The sequence below is a fragment of the Sarcophilus harrisii genome, chromosome 1 (genome assembly GCF_902635505.1).
Source record: "Sarcophilus harrisii chromosome 1, mSarHar1.11, whole genome shotgun sequence".
Classification (NCBI taxonomy): domain Eukaryota; kingdom Metazoa; phylum Chordata; class Mammalia; order Dasyuromorphia; family Dasyuridae; genus Sarcophilus; species Sarcophilus harrisii.
In genome coordinates, this window is record NC_045426.1 from 683,435,912 (window position 1) to 683,454,412 (window position 18,501).

The window sequence follows — 18,501 nt, forward strand, 5'->3', positions numbered from 1 at the left end:
ATTTGATCTGTAAGGATTAGGGAGTGAAATCCTGTGATATAAAGACAAAAGTTTCAAATAAAATGTGTTTTAAAAAATAAAAAATAATAACCATGAGAGGAAGTTTTTAGTTTCTTCCTTCTTCCCTCCCTTCTTCCCTTTTTTTCCTTCCTCCCCTCCTTCCTTATCTTTTCTTTCTTTCTCTCTTTTTCTTTCTTTCTCTCTTTCTTTCTTTCTCTCTTTCTCTCTTTCTTTCTTTCTCTCTTTCTTTCTCTCTTTCTTTCTTTCTCTCTTTTTTTCTCTCTTTCTCTCTTTCTCTTTCTTTTTTTCTCTCTTTCTCTTTCTTTTTTTCTCTCTTTCTCTTTCTTTCTTTCTTTCTTTCTTTCTTTCTTTCTTTCTTTCTTTCTTTCTTTCTTTCTTTCTTTCTTTCTTTCTTTCTTTTTCTTTCTTTCTTTCTTTCTTTCTTTCTTTTCCTGTTTCTCTCCCTCTTCCTCTTTTCCCTTATTCCTGAAACACAGCAGAAAATAGGAACTTGCAGAGAAGACCCTATAAACAATTTGGGATCCCAGACTTTTCTGTGATTTCAAGAAAAGGCTCAGATTTTTTTATTATTATTTAGTTTTCTTGCTGATTGTTTTGCTGTCTAGACAGAATGTGAATTTTTGGTTTTTGTTTTTTTTTTGAAAAAGCCAACTGTTTAATTTCATTATGAAATACCAAATTTGGGAATAAAAGGGAAGCAGATCAGAAAACTCATCCTTTTTAGGCATTTCTGTTGGTAGTCAGAGGAGGAGGCTGGGGATGTAGCTCAGTGGTAGAGCGCATGCTTTGCATGTATGAGGCCCCGGGTTCAATCCCCGGCATCTCCAAGTGTCCTTTTTGTCCCTTTAACAGAGTTGTACCTTTTCCCCTTCCCCTAACAGGTAGCACTACATTTTTTTCAAACACCCTAGCTCGTTTTGTTTACAAAATTTGGGGGGAAACGGCTTTTTTTTTGGGGGGGGGGGTTATTTATTTTTATATAATGCTCTTTTCATCCATTCCAGTGATCCTGAAAGCAATACCTCTGTTTTTCAGCAACGGTTGGCTCAGGGCATTTTCCAAAGCTAGGTTTTCATTTCAGGGAAGGGGTTCTTCAATTTTTCGGTGCCCTGCCAACCTTGGGCATGGGGAGGAGGCTTGGACACCCTGCTGAGAATCATGTTGTTAAATGAATGAAGTAAAAGACACAAGAGCAGGAGGAGTAATCAGGCAGGAAACTGATTATACTGAAACAGTTTTCAAAATATTTTACAGTCAAGGTCACAGACTAGATCAAGACCTCCTTTTTTGAGACCATGACCCCCTAAACGTGACTGTGGAATCCCTTTACTCTGCCCAGTGCCATCCCCAAACATCTCTCTTCTAATCCTTGTCACAGTCTGCCTTAGTATTTTATCTTTTTGTGAAATTAGTCCCCTTTTGCTTAAACAAAAAACAAGGATGGGGTTTTATTGGTAGGTCAAGGATGGGATTTATTCATCTAGGAGCTTTCAAGTTTACTTTAAATGAATAAAGTTCAAACCATGTACTAAAGTATTAATCAAAAAAACCTTAAAAAATAGAAAGTTCATGTTCAGGAGTTCTTTTGAAATAATTCCCTTTATAAATCTTTAAAAATTGCTTTTAATGATATCTTTTGCATTTAAACAACCCTTCTTTCAGAAGGTATCCCCCTGCCTCCCCTATCCAGCTAGCCATCCCTAGAAACACAGAGCAGCAGCAGCAACAAAAAAGGGGACTAAGGGTAGGAGGGAAACAACTCAGTAATTGTTTGATTGACCTTGACTTGGAGAGCATGCAGCATTCAACACCCATGATTCCTCACTTCTTTTAGAGAAGGGAGGATGTGCCTTTTGAAATAATTTTCTAATCTGGTCACCATAAAATGTAGCATTTTCTAATTATATTTTGCATGTAGCACATCCCAAATGCTGCTGCTTCATTCAGTTTGTAATCCAAATTGTGTAAATGATTTTCAAGGACTGAGCAATCCTCCATCTCCTTTTTTTTATTGATCTTGTCTTAAAAACATAGTGGATTATTCAACCACTAGGTCAATGGATCCAATTAAAATGCTGGAGTTGATCTAGTTAATATGAGTTTAGTTAAGGTTATTTAATGGTTTTTAGTATGTTTATTTGTTGAGTATAGATACAGTGGATATGAATACTCAAGGCCAATGGACTCAATTAAAATGCTGGAGCTGATCTAGTTAATAACTGGAGGACCTTAGTTGAGATTATTTAAAGGCTTTTAGTGTGTTTACTTATTGGGTATCTGTAAAGTATTTATCAAAGAGTCAATCAATAAGTATTACATTCCTGCACTGTGCTAGGGGCTGAAGATACAAAGACAAACAAAAATTATTCCTGCCTTCAAGGAGCTGACAATCTAATGGGACAGACAACTATGGACATGCAAGATATAAATGGGATAAATTAAGTAGAATTAATGGGAATAAATTAATGGAGATAATAATAATAATTAACCTTTATGTAATACTTGGAGCAGCTAGGCCACACAGTGGATGGAGCACTGGATCTTGATTGAAGTTTGAGTTCAAACCCGGTCTCAAATCCTTACTAGCAAGTAACTTAACCCTGTTTGCCTCAGTTTCCTCATCTGTAAAATAAATTGGAGCAGGAAATGGCAAGCCATTCCAGCATCTCTGCCAAGGAAATGAAGTACCGGGTCCTGGGCTAAGGCTTTACAAATATGAACTCATTTGGAGTGAAGGCATTAGAATTAAGGGGACTAGGAAAGGCTTCTTGCAGAGTGGGATTTTGTTTGGCTGGTTTGTCTTTAGAAAGAGTAAGGATATAGCTTTTTTGAAAAGAAAGACCTCGTTATTGAGAGCCAGCCATCATTGTTCAGACTTCATGAATGTTCAATAGAAGTGACAGGTTTCCAGTGATTTTCCACTGGCCTCAATGAAATCTTCCCATCATTATGCATCAGGAGAAAAAAAGATACTTGAAAAAGCCTTTATTCTGAGATTGCTCAGGGTGGGAAAAGCCCTTCCTTAGAAAAGGGGTGAGTGTGCAATTAATTCTTTGCAACTGGTTACCTAATTAAGCCAAGACCAAGCCAGGCAGGGATAAACAACAAAGGAGCCCCTTTGGCTGCTGGATTAAGGCCTGCTTAAGCTCAAATCGCTGAGGAGAGCTGGGGGTGCCCTGACCCTTCAAAACTGGGTTTTCCAGCCTCCTCCCTCCCCTTTCCTTTGGAAGCATCTTTTGTTGGTTCAGCCAGAAGCTACCAGGATTTTCCCCAAACTGAATTGATTGATACCCAGCAGATGCAAACTAAGATGAGGTAACTCTGCAGGGTGATTACTTCTCTGCTGGGGGGAGGAGGAAAGAAAGGAGAGAAAGCTGGGAGAGGTGGCTGCCCTTCCTCTCCCCCTCCCCAGCCCTCAAACCCCTTTGTGAGCTTGGGCAAGGTCGTGCATGCGCTCCCTTCCCCACCAATCAGAAAGTGGTTGCTGGGCCCTGCTCCATCTTCCATTGGCTCAGGTCCCACTGAGGCTCCCTCTTCTCTCCCACGCCGGTTCCTCTGGAGCAGCTTTTCCCACTGGGTGCAAGTGAAGGAAAGATTATCTGGGGGGAGGGAGAGTGGAGGATTCTGGGTCTGGCCAAGGAGGGATGCCCAGCGCTCCCCAAAGAGGCATCCATCTGCTGCAGGGCCAGCCCAGCGTCTGCTCAGAGAGCACAGCCTCCCCTCAAGGGACCCCGAGATCCGCTCTCCCCCTTCCTCATCCTTGCCCCCCCCCCATCCCCAAATCCTCTACCTGGAAACACATCCTTGCCCCCTCCATCCCCAGTTCCTCAGCCTGGAAACACATCCTTGCCCCCTCCATCCCCAGTTCCTCAGCCTGGAAACACATCCTTGCCCCCTCCATCCCCAGTTCCTCAGCCTGGAAACACATCCTTGCCCGTCCCATCTCTAGGTCCTTGGTCTGGAGACACATTCCCCCAGACAACCAGGCCCAGTTCCTGGATTTCTAAGTTTTAATTGTAACTCCTTACCATAAGCTCTCCCCAACTCCATCCAGCTTAATTTAAAAAAGACATTTTTATTGATGTAATTAGTTTTTGTATCCTTCCCTCAGAGAGCCAAACCAATTACCAGATTTAAAAATCTGACAATACAAGCAAGGGTCCACCCTCTGAACCCCTCTAACATTTGCCAGGAGTAGAGGAGAAGGCCAGGATTCAGAACTTCTATCTTTCAATTTGGATTTCATCCCTTCCCCCTACCTCTTAAATCTGGGTCATCACCAGCCCCCAGCCTCTCACCCAACAGCTGTTTTCTCTTCTTGTCTTTCAAAACTTGTGACCCAACTGATTCGGGTACATTAATCATCAGCCTTACTGCACACAAACAAAAAACAAAAGCAGGGTGTGGTTTTTACATGAAACTGGGTCACTCTGAAAGAAACCTGGCTTGTTCTAATCCTGTACTTAAACAAAAAAAAAATTAGGGAGGGGGTCTTTTAAACCCCCATTGTATATTTCACTTTGACTAATAAGGATGTGAGTGTTAACCTAAAAGCTTGCATTTTAAATACTTTAAGGTTTCTATAAAGAAAATGAAGATTTCTATAAATTGAAAAAAAAAAAAAACAGCCAGAAAGGGAAATATTTTTCTGATTGCAGAAATTTAAAATATATGTAGAAAATAAATCTATTGAAATAATTTCATGTAGTTTAATATTTTATAAAATATAATCAACATTATCTAAATTTATATAAGATGAAGCATGTGAAATATAATAAGAATCAAATAAAGATATTTAAATATCAAATATACGGATATAGATCTGTAAATGGATTTTTTTTCTTGTCTTATGTTTCTGTTTTTTTGACTTGGAGCCAGTCAATAGACTTATTTAGCTGTAAGTTAAGGATATAGATGATCTAAAAGGCCTTTCTAACTCCAAATTCTTATCTATAATTGAAAAACTGTCTGAATAGCCAGACACCTTAAAATCAGCTGGGTTATAGGTTATTAGGAAAGGGAATTACGCTGATTCTAAGTAAATAGTCAATTCAATCAACTCTAACTAGTAGACATTTATTTTTAGCCCTAATTTTCTTTTCTCAAGTGGAGTCCCTTCTCCCCCTGTGGAAATCATTTCACTCTTGTGTTATGGCTTGCAAATAATTTCCTCTAAGGCAGATTTTCATCAAATGACAACATAAATAAGTACCTGGCTGACATCATAATAACCCCTGGCCTTTAGGGAGGTATTTCTGGGCTAAGTTAAATGTCAATGGAACTTCTTTGTAATGTACTTTAGTTAGGTAGAATTTTTGAATCTGAAAATTGGAAGGGGAAAAAAACTTAACAGAATTTTTAGGAGTAAAGAATAGTTCAGGAGGAAAATGTCCTTCATTAGTTAGCTTTTTACAAGTGTTAGAAGTCTCTGTTTTCCTTTCCTGCCTTTTATATGTATTTTTGATACAGTTTATGCATATATCTGAAAGATAGAACAGAGACTGCTTTGTTTTACAATTTTCTTGATCAGTAACATTAACTGAGGGATAAAACAGGGAGATCTATATGTGGGGTTTGCCTGAGTCAATGTGGAGGAGACATTCTGTCTCTGAAGTCCTTCAAATGTTCCTGTTGGGGACTTGATGGGGTAGGGGTAAAAAGAGGCCTAGGAACTTTCTAAATGAAATCCATACCATTCAGACTTTAGACTTTACAATCCACACTTGGAAAAACAAATGGATAAAAATATTTTAATGTTTATTGTCCAGACTAGGATAGGTGGGATGCCAGATTCTCTATAAAATCATTGAGGATCAGAATTCAGTAGGAAGAAAGTGGCCAACCGGCCTGCTTTGGGGAAAGAGCAAAGTTGTTTTAATGTTTGTCCCTGAACAAAGGCTCCCGTTTTAATACCAGCATTTCATTCTTCAGCTGCCAAATGGCTTCTGATTTATATTCCTTGAAGCATTGAAGGAGAGGACTGCACAAGGGATCATTGAGGTAGATGGAAGAGATGAACAGGCTGGCCCTCCTTAGAGGTTAGGGAGGATGAAATCCAAGAAATTAACTCTTGAAAAAGAGGTGCTGGTAGGGTAGGGGAGAGTGAGGGATAGACAGATCTTGTGTTCCTCTGGTAACCTGAGGGAATTCAGGAGAACTCAAGGAAAGCCCCTACCCCATTGGAAGGATGCCCAGGGTAAACTCATAGGAGTAGCAGCAAAAAGTCCGTATGAGTGCAGGAAATGACCATATTGATGAGATCACAGGTATGAGGGTTTTTCTATTTTTGCCCAAAGATCTAGCCATGGAGAATTTGGAGCCGGAGAGGACCAGAGGACCCTAGATGTGGCGTTAGACAGGATCCTTGGGCTCCCCTACTCCAATTCCTTTGTTTTACAGAGGTGGAGGCCCAGTGAAATGACACGACATCCTGATGGTTTAGATGTGTACAGGATAATAAAATGTCCCGTCCCAGATATCAAACTGCAATTCTTGCTCAAGAATTCAGGGGACAGTGGAATTGGACAATGACAGAGGGAAGAATCTAACATAAAGAGGGTTTGAGAAAGGTCTCCTGTAGAAGGTGGGAGCCAAGAGTCAGAGATGAAGAGAGGAGCAACCGGATGACCACCCAACTGCCCTGGTGTTGTGAGCAAGGGGCTTTCTGCCCCCCTCCCGCTCCCCTAACTTCCTGATTTCACAGAGGAATACCCCGAAAGTGTCAGTGGGACAAGTATTTAAAAAGGAAAGGCCCCTTACCCTTAGGAAGTCTTATTGTAGGTCTCTATTCAGTCCTAACTTGTGCTGTGTGAGGTGACTCAAGGTGGGGGGGTCAGGAAGGAGAATGAGGAAAATACTTTGGAAACCTCCAAGCACTTTGTGCAAATTCATGGTTTTATTATGTCTGATCCGGGGTCCCAAGGATGGGGGCCCCCCGAGGAGGACTTCTCTCAGAGGAATCATAAGATGGAGAGCGGGAAGGGGCCTCCGAGGTGGTTGAATGAAGAAACTGAGGCCCAGGGAAGGGCTGTGTAAAGTTTGGGGGGAAGGGAGAGGGGTAGAAGCAGGGCCCGTGTTCATTCCCCGCTTTTGACAGATGTGGAAACTGAGGCCCGGAGAGGCGATGGGGGAGGGGAGGATCGTTGCTAAGCGGGGCGGGGAGGCTCGAGTCTTATGACTGGGGTCAAACCCCCGAGGCCGGGAGAAGGCCGTTGGGGGAGGGGCGGTCCCTCTGGGATACAGGCCGAGGGGTGCCCAGGCCTAGGGGGAAAAGCCTTCGACACCTCCCGTTAGTGTGACCCCCCCCACCCCCACCCCCGTGCCCGTGCCCTGGGCGTTTGGGCCCAACGGGCGAGCTCCGCGGGGCGAGGTGGGGGAGGGTCGGCCCCGCTCCCAGCGGGTGGTGGGGGGTGGGGATGTTCGTTCCATTGGGCCAAGCCGGATTTTGGCGCCAGCCGAGCCTTCCCCCTCCCTCCCCTTCCGCCCCTCCCCCTCTACGCCGTCGGGTCAAAGCACTCCTTTCGAACGTTCAAAATCCCTCCGCTCACGCTATGGCCCCTCCCCCTTCCCCGGGCTACTTTTTCTTCAGCCCCTTAAACCAACTCGAGAAAGAGTTTCGTGAGAGGAACCCATCGACCTGATTACGGCTCAGGGGCGGTGAGAGTTGTGATCTCGTTTTTTTGTTTCGGAGTAGGGTGGGATGGGGGTACTAGCGTGGGAGAAATAGTTCCTTCTCGGCGTTTCCGCGGATGGATCTCATAGAATCGCCGCGCTGTGTCCCTATATAAGGACGCACCGGGTGTGGCGCAGTTAGATCCGCCGAGGACAGGAGTTGACTCTGTTGTTCAGTGTGTGTGTCGCCGTCGCCACCGCTTGGTGAGGGGGGAAGGGGACGCCATATAGCGCGGTCCCCTGGGAAGGGTGGGGCTGCGGGTGGGGTGGGCTTTGTGGCTGCCGGGCTACGGGGTACGCGGGTTTGGGGGTTTGGGTGAGACCTTGAAGTGACGGTTTATTTTGGCCCTAGGTGGCTGACGGGCTAGTGGGGGGGGGCGGGGAGAGAAGGAAGGGAAGTAAAAGAAGCCTGCAAGATGGCGGCTGGTGGTGAGCCTTGAAGAGACGGAGCCCCCGCCATTGCGGGAGACAAGGTCTCGAGGCCGCGGGGGATTCGGGAGGGAGGGCCCTGGTTCTTTAGTGTAAGAAAACCGCTGGTCTGGGGGGGGGGCGGGTGTAGGGGCGCGCTTTCATCCGGGGCTTAAGCAAGAAGGAAGGAAAGCGCGCCCCCTGCCGGAAAGAATCAACCATAAAGCCGGGCCTGGCGCGCCGCGCCGTGCGTCGGTGGGGGCGGGAAGTAAGGAAAAACGCGTTACGTCTGCCTGCGCGTCGGGGTGTGGCCGGAAGTACGCGGCCCGTGGAGGAAAGGGGGAGTAACTCCTCTGTCCGCTCATCGCATCACGTGATACAGCCCCTCCCCTTCTCTGTCCGCTCATCCGAGATAGAGGGCGGTGGGCAGCCTGGCTCGAGATGGGCTTTCTTTTGCCGGTCAAGGGGCACTGTCAGGTGGGGGCCGGGGTGGATACTGCAGGACTTAAGTCAGGAGAAGGGACGGGGGCCCTGGCGTAAAAGAAGTAAGTTTCAGTGTTTTCCGTTATTTAAACATTAGAAGGATCCAGCTGCATCAAGCTAATTTTTTTCTTGCCTATAAGGCAAAGGAAATATAAAGTAAAGATGAACTTTTTTTTTCGAAATAAAAATGGTAATATTTCTTCCTCAGTTCCTTGATCCTTCCATTGTTTAAAAAATTATTTAAACGTTTTAGTTTTTAGGTATAAGGTGTGCACCTTACACTAAGATGGAAGCAATTCTTTTTCTCATTCGTAGCTAAGAAAAATATTAAGAACCTTTTTAAATTTTACAACTATTTATACATCAGTTGCTTGATGTTTAAAAATATTGTTTAGTTTTTAGGTATAAAGGTTACGTGTAAAAGCCCTAAGATTGAGTTTAATTATTTTCATTCTCATTTTAAACGGATCTCCACTAATTGCTAGGGGTAAAAATTTGGGGGTCTTTCTTCCCCCTCAATTTTTTTTTCAGGATTTCCAGAGGGATTAAATTGGCATTTAGGATTAAGGTTAGCATGATGAATGTTTAAATTTTTTTTCTTTACATTTTTTAACAGACAATGCAGATCTTTGTGAAGACCTTGACTGGCAAGACCATCACCCTTGAAGTGGAGCCCAGTGACACCATTGAGAATGTCAAGGCCAAAATTCAGGACAAGGAAGGCATTCCCCCAGACCAGCAGAGATTGATCTTTGCCGGAAAGCAGCTGGAAGATGGGCGAACCTTGTCTGACTACAACATCCAGAAAGAATCCACCCTGCACTTGGTCCTTCGTCTCAGAGGTGGGATGCAGATTTTCGTGAAGACCTTGACCGGCAAGACCATCACCCTTGAAGTAGAGCCCAGTGACACCATTGAGAATGTCAAGGCAAAGATCCAGGATAAAGAAGGCATCCCCCCAGATCAGCAGAGATTAATTTTTGCTGGAAAGCAGCTGGAAGATGGTCGCACCCTGTCTGACTACAACATCCAGAAGGAATCTACCCTGCACTTGGTCCTTCGTCTCAGAGGTGGGATGCAGATCTTCGTGAAGACCTTGACCGGTAAAACCATCACCCTTGAAGTGGAGCCCAGTGACACCATTGAGAATGTCAAGGCCAAAATTCAAGACAAAGAAGGCATTCCCCCAGACCAGCAGAGATTGATCTTTGCCGGAAAGCAGCTGGAAGATGGTCGCACCCTGTCTGACTACAACATCCAGAAAGAATCAACTCTTCACTTAGTCCTTCGTCTCAGAGGTGGGATGCAGATCTTTGTGAAGACCTTGACTGGCAAGACCATCACCCTTGAAGTGGAGCCCAGTGACACCATTGAGAATGTCAAGGCCAAAATTCAGGACAAGGAAGGCATTCCCCCAGACCAGCAGAGATTGATCTTTGCCGGAAAGCAGCTGGAAGATGGGCGAACCTTGTCTGACTACAACATCCAGAAAGAATCCACCCTGCACTTGGTCCTTCGTCTCAGAGGTGGGATGCAGATTTTCGTGAAGACCTTGACTGGCAAGACCATCACCCTTGAAGTAGAACCCAGTGATACCATTGAAAATGTCAAGGCAAAGATCCAGGATAAAGAAGGCATCCCCCCAGACCAGCAGAGATTGATTTTTGCTGGAAAGCAGCTGGAAGATGGTCGCACCCTGTCTGACTACAACATCCAGAAGGAATCCACCCTGCACTTGGTCCTTCGTCTCAGAGGTGGGATGCAGATTTTCGTGAAAACCTTGACCGGTAAAACCATCACCCTTGAAGTGGAGCCCAGTGACACCATTGAGAATGTCAAGGCCAAAATTCAAGACAAAGAAGGCATTCCCCCAGACCAGCAGAGATTGATCTTTGCCGGAAAGCAGCTGGAAGATGGGCGCACCCTGTCTGACTACAACATCCAGAAAGAATCCACCCTGCACTTGGTCCTGCGCTTGAGGGGAGGTGTCTAAATTCCCTCAAGTTTCTTTCAAGCTTTTGAGTAATTTCACTGCACTTTTCTTTCAATAAAGTTGTTGCATTCCCAAAATGCTTGTTTTCTCTCTTTTAAGTCGTCATATATGGGTTATAGCAATGTACTTTAAGGACATAAAATAGTAAGTCTGAAGGTTGGCTTGTTTGGCTAAAAAAAAAAAAAAAACTCAAGAAAACAAGCAGATTAGTCAGATGTTAATAGTTTAAAGTAATTTTTACCTTATTAAAACTTTAAGATTTTAAGAGGTCAGGTACAGATAAGTTTTAGAAAAGGTAATGGTGAAATGTAACCCGGCTGATTGATATAAGTGGTATTGAAGACAATCTGAGGAGGAAACATGGGAAAGGTAGGTCCGAAAGCATTCTTAAACTAATACAGAAGAGACAAAGGAATACATTATTAGTACTAAGTTGCTTAGTCTCTCAAGTCTATTATAAATAACCCTTATAGTGCTAGTTTATAAGCTTTTGGGTAGCAAGAATCTAAACTTACAAAGGGGAATAGATGACCCTAGTTTTAATTAAGAGTACTGGTTTTTATAGAGACGTACATAATTTTTTTTTGTGAAAGGTTTCTTGTGGGATATTTTATCACACAAGTGAAAACTTTGGGCAAGTTTTGCTAACCCAAATGGTAATAAAACTTAGCAAGTTGGGGCCTGTAGGAAAACTAAAAACTTTAGTTGTTTTAACTGGCATAGAATTGGGTAAAATTTAATAACCTTGGAGGTTGTATTAAAAGTGGGTATAAACAATGCCTAAGAGCAAGAAGCAAAAGATTTGAATCTTTGGATACGCTTTTTTAAGATACTCATATTTTAATCTCACCAGCAGGTTGTTTCAAGTATGACAAATCTCCAGAGTATGGGGTTGGGGTTCTAAGTTTTCTAAGGGCCCTTCTGTATCGCGGTCATCTGAAATAACAGGGCATTAGCCACTGGCCTGATCCTGATGAGGCATCACCTGCTTAGTAGGCATTTAGTGTCATTGCATGTTTTAGATAAATGAAGGAAGCAAACATACCAAAGAGAGGTTGGTAATGTTAGTATTTGCATGGTCTAGAAAATAGGTTTAGGAAAACTGCAGAAGTTTGCCCTTGGTTATATAAAATGAATAGCTCACATGTGGTGGTCTTAATTGGGAGATGGGCTACTCAGCATTTTACAGGTATAGAAGAAACAAATCTAAGGAATTGAACCCACTCTTCTGCATTCCTAATTGCCAGGGAGCAGTAAAACAGTTTCTTCCAAGGGATTTTTTAAAAATTATGTAGTGGAATTGGTAGGAATATGTGGCTTGTCCCACTAAAATCTGGAGGTGCAATTTCTGATTTTGATTAAGCTTAATGAGACTAATTTTTAATGTATACTTAGGAATTCAATGATGTATCTACAACCAACTGGCGTTGAACAAGAACTGTCCATTTGGCAGGCCTGCCAGGAGAGGGAGCTGCTATGATACACTTTGGTTTGCTCTTCACAGGTAGTGACATTTTTAAGTTTCTTTTGCTTTTCTGGTGTACAAAAACAAGCCTGAGGACCAACTAAATTCTTTCCCATGTTAAACACAAAGGGGCTTTTTTCTTCTATAAACACATTATTGACGGGAAAAGATTTTTAAAGACTTTTTGGGATTTTGTTTTAAATAAACAAAAGGCTTAGTGACTCAGGTTCACATGGGTTACTACTGCAGCTGGGATTGGGCTGCTTTATTCATTATATCACAATGTAATCAATAGAAACTTGCTGAGCACCTATCACTTACATGTCCTAAGTAAATTTTTTGGCCTGCTCAGTTCTAAGTTTTGTCAAGCTTAGTTTTATATATTGGGTGTCTAGCTCCCAAAAGCAAATGGCTTTTGGTAAATGATGTCTATTTTTTAATGCACAATCTTAAAAACCTTCCAAAATAAAAACAGCCACAATTCTATTTGGGCATGGTGTTTTCTCTTTATGAATAACACTGTTAAAGAGCTCACAATACTTCATAATGGAGGTAGGCTTTTTGCAGTTTCTTTTCCAAGTCAGCCTTTAGGTGAAAATAATTTGGCCCAGAAGACTGTACCGTTAAGAAAACCTGACTTGGAGTCTGGTTTTTTGACGTTGGCCAACAGCTTAACCTTTCCTAGCCTCACTTTTGTTAATTTGTAAAATGGAACACTTCCCAGGGCCCAACTAGACAATAAGTGTGAGACACTGCAAAACTGAAAGCCAGTGCTATGTAAGTGACAGCTCTTCTGGCACTGTCCAATCATGCATTAAAGGTGAATCAAAAGTTTAGAGCCTTGCATTGCAGACAAGTATAAGTCTTACCTAGTTTTGCTTATTTGAATTATTGTTTCAAAAATGAGATGCTGCTACTTGTCAATTATTTTTGTATGATTAGATGAGTCAATCTTATGTTGGAATGACATGAAGAAATTACCTGGGTTCAAACCTGCTTTTGTCATATAATAATAACCGATGTTTATAGAGCACTTACTATGTGCCAGGTATATTAATTGTACAATTGTCTCAATCTTCACAACAACCCTGAGAGGTAAATGCTGTTACTAAAGAGATTTTACAAACCAAGTAACTTAGGCAAAGAGGTGGTGACTTTCTCAGTCACAGTAAATGTCTGAGTATCAAATTTTAACACAGGACTGGCACTTTATCCACTGTATCACCTTGACTTATTAACCTGGAGAGTTGTGGGCAAATCAATTAATCCCTGAGCCTGTTTCCTTATCTGTAAAATCAAAGTGTTATTCTCAATGGCTTCTCAAGTACCTTTCAGCTCTAAATCTGACCCTTGCTGCTTCTCTGAGAACTCCAGGAGACACTTCCTACGGAAAACCTAAGGATGCTTTGTGTTTATCTTCTGTGCCTGGCTAGTAGTGGCAAACAGACACTCCCATAGAGGGAAGGGCTGCTGCCCAGTGGGTAGTAGTGTTAAAGGATTCAGGTGAATCAGGGTTTGGACTTTGGTTTGATAAGAACAATCCTTTCCCTGATGACCTTTGCAGGCTCTTTGTCACTCTTGATCATGGGTCATTTGCTATTGCTGTTTTCAGGGGAGTTTAGGAGGTGGAGTCTTTGGAAGCAAAGTATTTTTTTTTTTTTTAAAGTCAAATTAACATGGAAGTTGTCTAAATTGCCTCCTCACCAGGGGCAATTGCTCCAAAAATCCAAATATTTCACCCATCACGTTTCTTTTAAAAAGAAAAGGGCAAATGGGAATCTAATTTTTTTTTTTTTTTTTTTAATGTTTCTTTGGAAGGAGGTAAAGTAAATTCTGCCTTCAAAACTAATAGTCACAAGTTACTGGATTGTAAGGAATTTTAAAATCTTCATACTTGTATGTAACTCAACCTTCTATATCACATTCCAAAGGGAAGAAAAACTGAACTTTTTCCCCTCTCAGTTTCTGGTACTTTGGCCTCATAGAGGGAGGCTAATGTTTGTGTTTGATTGCTTCACCTGTAATTTGTATTATGTTATTGCTAATAATTAGCTACTGTGACTGAAGAGTGAAAGGTAAAGTTGGTCCTATTTGCTTTCCAGTGATACTCTATAATGCAGCTAATTTGCTTGGCATTTTTTATAATTGGTTTATTGTCTGAACTTGTAGCTGTTGATTAAATTCTATGTAATCCTTAGAGATTAAGGGACAAATGATGCCTCATTTATGGTGCCTCATTTCATGAGTTGCCCATTTGTTCTTTGAATCAAAGTTCTGTACTCTAGCAAGGTAGGCTTTCATGTTAGCTGAGGAGAGGCTGAGAGATTGAGTTAGGGTGTCTAATTTGGAGCCCAGGCAGCCTTTTTTTTTTTTGAGGGGGAGGGAGTTCTATAGAGGGGAAAACATTGAATTCGTAGCTGTCATACAGCTTAATGTCGTCTTAAACAATTCATTTCACCTCAACAGGTCTATTTTCTCATGTAAAATCAGAGAAAGGGACTAAGCCATCTCTTAAGATCCTTTACAAATCAGATACATGACCTTAAGACGAGATCTTTGGACATGGGCTGTATCTTTTATTCCTGGCTAATGCTCTAAAGTGAATGCCATGTTTCCCTAGGGAGAGCATGTCACTGCTATGATACCATCCTGGGAAAATTTTTTTCAGAGCAAATTGAATTGATGGTGTAAGTGTTTAAGGTTAATTTTATATATGAAGAATGGGTATTTTGGGGTATTTTTTAAAATTTTGTTTTAGTTTGGCTCTGAATGAAAAACCTCTGAAATAAATGATCTTGGTGTTTTTTTTTTTTTTTTTTTTTTTTTTTTTTTAATGAGCTGTATCAATTAAGGTTTTTTGTTTTTTTGCTGAAGCAATTGGGGTTAAGTGACTTGCCTAGGGTCACACAGCAAAGTAGTGCTAAGTGTCCGAGACCTCATTTGAACTCGGGTCCTCCTGGCTTCAAGGCTGGTGCTCCATCCACTGCACTACCTATCTGCCCCTTAGTTAAGTGCTGAACAAGGCCTATAGACACAGGATTATGGGGTTCACTTCAGTTGGATATTAATAGCAAAAGAAGCAAGAAACCAAGTATTTATTCAATACTCTGTTCCCTATGAAGCACTTTACAAATATTTCCTTTGATCTTCACAGCTGTAGGGGAGAGATGCTATTATCCTCATTTTAAAGATGAGCAAACTGAGGCAGATGGCAGTTAAGTCAGTAACTTGCCTAGGGTCACAGCTAGTAAGGATCTTTTCCTCTAGGTACAGTGCTCCATCCAATATAATACCTAGTGATTTTAAAAAAGCATGAAGAGATAGAAAAGGTTACCTTTGATTAAATAAGCAAGGTTTGAAATACAAAAGAATGAAGCTAATATTTTGCCTTATATTTTTTTTCTTTAAATTTGGCTTAAAACCATTGGATCTTAGATTGGGTCTGTAACTTTGACAGAAATGAATTGAATCACATCATCAGAGAAAACAGGCCAAGAGAAGTGACTTGCCCAGGATCTCACAGTTAAGAGAGTTGTAGAACCACTGTTTGAAACTACCTAGGTGGTTCATTTTTGGTAGAAATGTAGAATTAGGTGAAGAGTGGAATAGTGTGAAATATAGCTGGGAAAAGTTTAGTGGGGACGCCAAAATGTCCTTCTCCAATTAGTTAAATCTTAGAAGCAATAGAGAGCCAGTGATAAGTTGTGAGTAATGGAATGGGAGGGTCCCACTTAGATTATTTTGGCATTTCTGTGAAGAATGGATTGTAGAGGGAAAAAATTCAAGGAAAAGTGAACATTTAGACTAATACATCAAACATGGAGGTTACCCTCGAAGAGATAGGCAGTCAACTTTCAGAGATGTAGAGATAGGATCGACATCTTGGTTGTGTTAGGTAACAGGGGAAAGAATAGTGAGGTAGCAGTGTCACTTGGGTAACTGGGCCAGATGGAGATGATTTCAACAAATTAGGGACATGGGAAGAAGCCAGGTTTGGGAGATGATGAGTTCAGTTTTGATTAAGTTTGTTTTAAGAACAAATTCAACAGGCAAGTCTGTTGCTACTCTGGTAGATTTGGGAGTCTTCATAGGGACTGGTTGATCAGACCAGAGAAACTGGGGTCCAGAGCAGAGTTTAGGGGGAAAGGAGGGATATCCCTGCCTTGGTTACAGGAGATGAATGGCAAGCTAGCCTGAAGAAAGCTGATCATCATCAGCCGATAAAGATTTTTTTTTTTATTGTTCTAAAGAGCTATTTGTATATAATGCAAATTTTGAATCTTTAAAAAATTATTGTTTTAGAAACGTTTAAAAGTTTGTTAAATTCATAGGCTAAATGAGACTTTTAAGTTGAAATGGATTTTTTTATTCCTGAAGTTATTTTTCCAAATTGTTTATAGAAAATGTAGATTCAGGTTTTTTGCAACATTAAAACTGAGAAACAAGATATTTGTAATGGAAAGGACACAGTGATGCGTACAGTGCTCTTGTACTATATTATACAGTTTCACAATCTTCAATCTTTTATCTTATTTGTAATATTCCATACCCATATTTAACAATGTCAATAGCAAATGGTGAGAGATGCATTTTTTAAATCTTTTCCAAGATCAAGCTTGGTAGTCTGGTTTTTCACCCTGTAGAAGAATTTTAGAAAGGAGGAAAAGAAGGGCTGGTGGATAGACAAACTGATAGTGTCCAGAAGTGTTAGATGCCAGCTTGGTAAGGAGGCTAGACAAAAACAGGGAAAACAAGAGCCAAGAACTTATAAGTACATCTTATTAGGATTTTGTGCAGCGAAAAATTGCACCTTTCAATAGGTCTTGAAGGTATTACAATTATAATAGTATAATAATAATATTTTAATTATTTTTAAACCAGTTATTTTCTAAATATTGCCCCTACCCCCTAATAAAAAAAAAATCTGGAAAACTGACAAAATTCCTTTGAACGATAGCATATACAATTAATTGAAAAGAGGGAAGTAATATCTTTGGGATAGAGTATGGTTACTGCGATTGACTGCCTTTTTGTGTTTTCATTTACATTACTGTAGTTGTGTAAGTTATGGTGCTATACACTTTGCATTAGTTTATTTAAATACTCCCAGATTTTTTGACCTATTGCATTCACTGTTTCTTGGCACAGCCACCTGTTACATTCATTTGCTATAATTTATTTAGCCATTTCCTCAGTTTGATGAATATTTTCTTAGTTTCCAATTCTTTGAAAGAACAAACAAGTTTATTATTGATGGTTTTGTATGGATGGATTCAGTATCTTTTTGTGTCTTTGGGTTATAAGCCTAATAGTATAAATTGGATTAAAGGCTATGCATGGTTTAATGAATTTGAGAGTATAGTTTCAAATTGCTTTTCAGAATGGCTGAACCAGGTCATAGCTTTTATCGATGGCTTACAATCTCTACATAGGACAGGAACTAGAATGAATCACTATTCCTGTCTTCCCACAGAACATTCAACAGTCATCATCTTTGCCATTCTGATAGGTAGAAGATAGAGCCTCAGAATTCTCTAATTTGCATTTCTCATTATTAGTGATTTGGAAAAATTTTTTTCCCATGTGGCCAACCTTAATTTGGTTTTCTTTCTTTGAGAACTGCCTGTTCATAATATTTGATCATTTTTTTCTGTTAGGATTTTGTTTTTCTATATTTGAATTATTCCCTAAATATCTTGGATATCGCATTTTTATAAGAGAAATTTGGCTGGAAAAACTTTTCCCACTTTTGCATTGATTTTGCTTGGGCAAAGTGAGAATGCACTTTGGATTTCTATCCAAAACAGCATAAAATGTCTGGACTTGTTCCCAAGAGTTATTGACAGGAGCTTTTTTTTTTTTTTCTGTACTATTATAGATTAGCTTCAAACTTTGAATATTAGTTTTCATTGAGAAGGATATATGAAACTGGTATGTAAATACTTAGATTGTATGATAATGAAACTTGATTTCTCATTTACTTCTGCTGAATTGACTCTCATATCCTCTAAATATATATTTTTTCACCAGTGTTTAATCTCAGTTCCTTTCCCCCCAAAACTTAGAAACATGTACAGGCAAAAATTCCATTCTTACTGCGTCAGAGACCCCTGATACCATCGATGTGGGTATTCCTTTCACTTATGCTGATCATGACATTTACATGCTGCTTAGTTTTTGCCCTAGACATTTTCTGTAGGCTTTATTTATTTAAGATTTACTGAATATGGGGTAGCTAAGTGGCACAGTGGATACAGCCCCAGCCCTGAAGTCAGGAGAACCTGAGTTCAAATTTAGTTTCAGATACTTAACACTTCCTTAGCTGTGTGATCCTGGGCAAGTCACTTAAGCCCAATTGCCTCAGCAAAACAAAACAAAAAATCCCAAACATTTATTGAATCAGGAGTAGTGTTTGGTCTACCAAGTCATTATCTTTTATTCTCATAAATGATCAGCTCTC

The 18,501-nt window shown here is 40.8% G+C and overlaps 1 protein-coding gene and 1 non-coding gene across 8 annotated transcripts; both read left to right on the forward strand.

Moving 5' to 3' along the window:
- Nucleotides 1-776: 776 nt before the first annotated feature.
- Nucleotides 777-848, forward strand: TRNAA-UGC. The gene has a single exon. It is a non-coding gene; the product is annotated as a tRNA-Ala (tRNA).
- Nucleotides 849-6,248: 5,400 nt separating this feature from the next.
- On the forward strand, nucleotides 6,249-10,653 carry UBC (ubiquitin C). 7 transcript variants are annotated; one of them, XM_031948419.1, is made up of 2 exons: nucleotides 6,249-6,287; nucleotides 9,200-10,653. In XM_031948419.1, exons 1-2 carry the CDS (start codon nucleotides 6,264-6,266, stop codon nucleotides 10,574-10,576), a joined length of 1,401 nt encoding a protein of 466 aa, XP_031804279.1. In that variant the 5' UTR covers nucleotides 6,249-6,263; the 3' UTR covers nucleotides 10,577-10,653. The 7 variants fall into 7 exon arrangements, with proteins under 7 accessions (XP_031804279.1, XP_031804283.1, XP_031804282.1 ...); XM_031948423.1 differs by lacking the exon at nucleotides 6,249-6,287 and adding an exon at nucleotides 6,718-6,741; XM_031948422.1 differs by lacking the exon at nucleotides 6,249-6,287 and adding an exon at nucleotides 6,744-6,766.
- Nucleotides 10,654-18,501: the final 7,848 nt, after the last annotated feature.

What these genes read in the sequence shown, in the direction of transcription:
- UBC (XM_031948419.1), top strand. Translation starts at nt 6,264, where the DNA reads ATGACCATATTGATGAGATCACAG. An exon ending in CCATATTGATGAGATCACAG is followed by an intron (nt 6,288 to 9,199) that starts GTATGAGGGTTT and finishes ATTTTTTAACAG; the next exon opens with ACAATGCAGATCTTTGTGAA.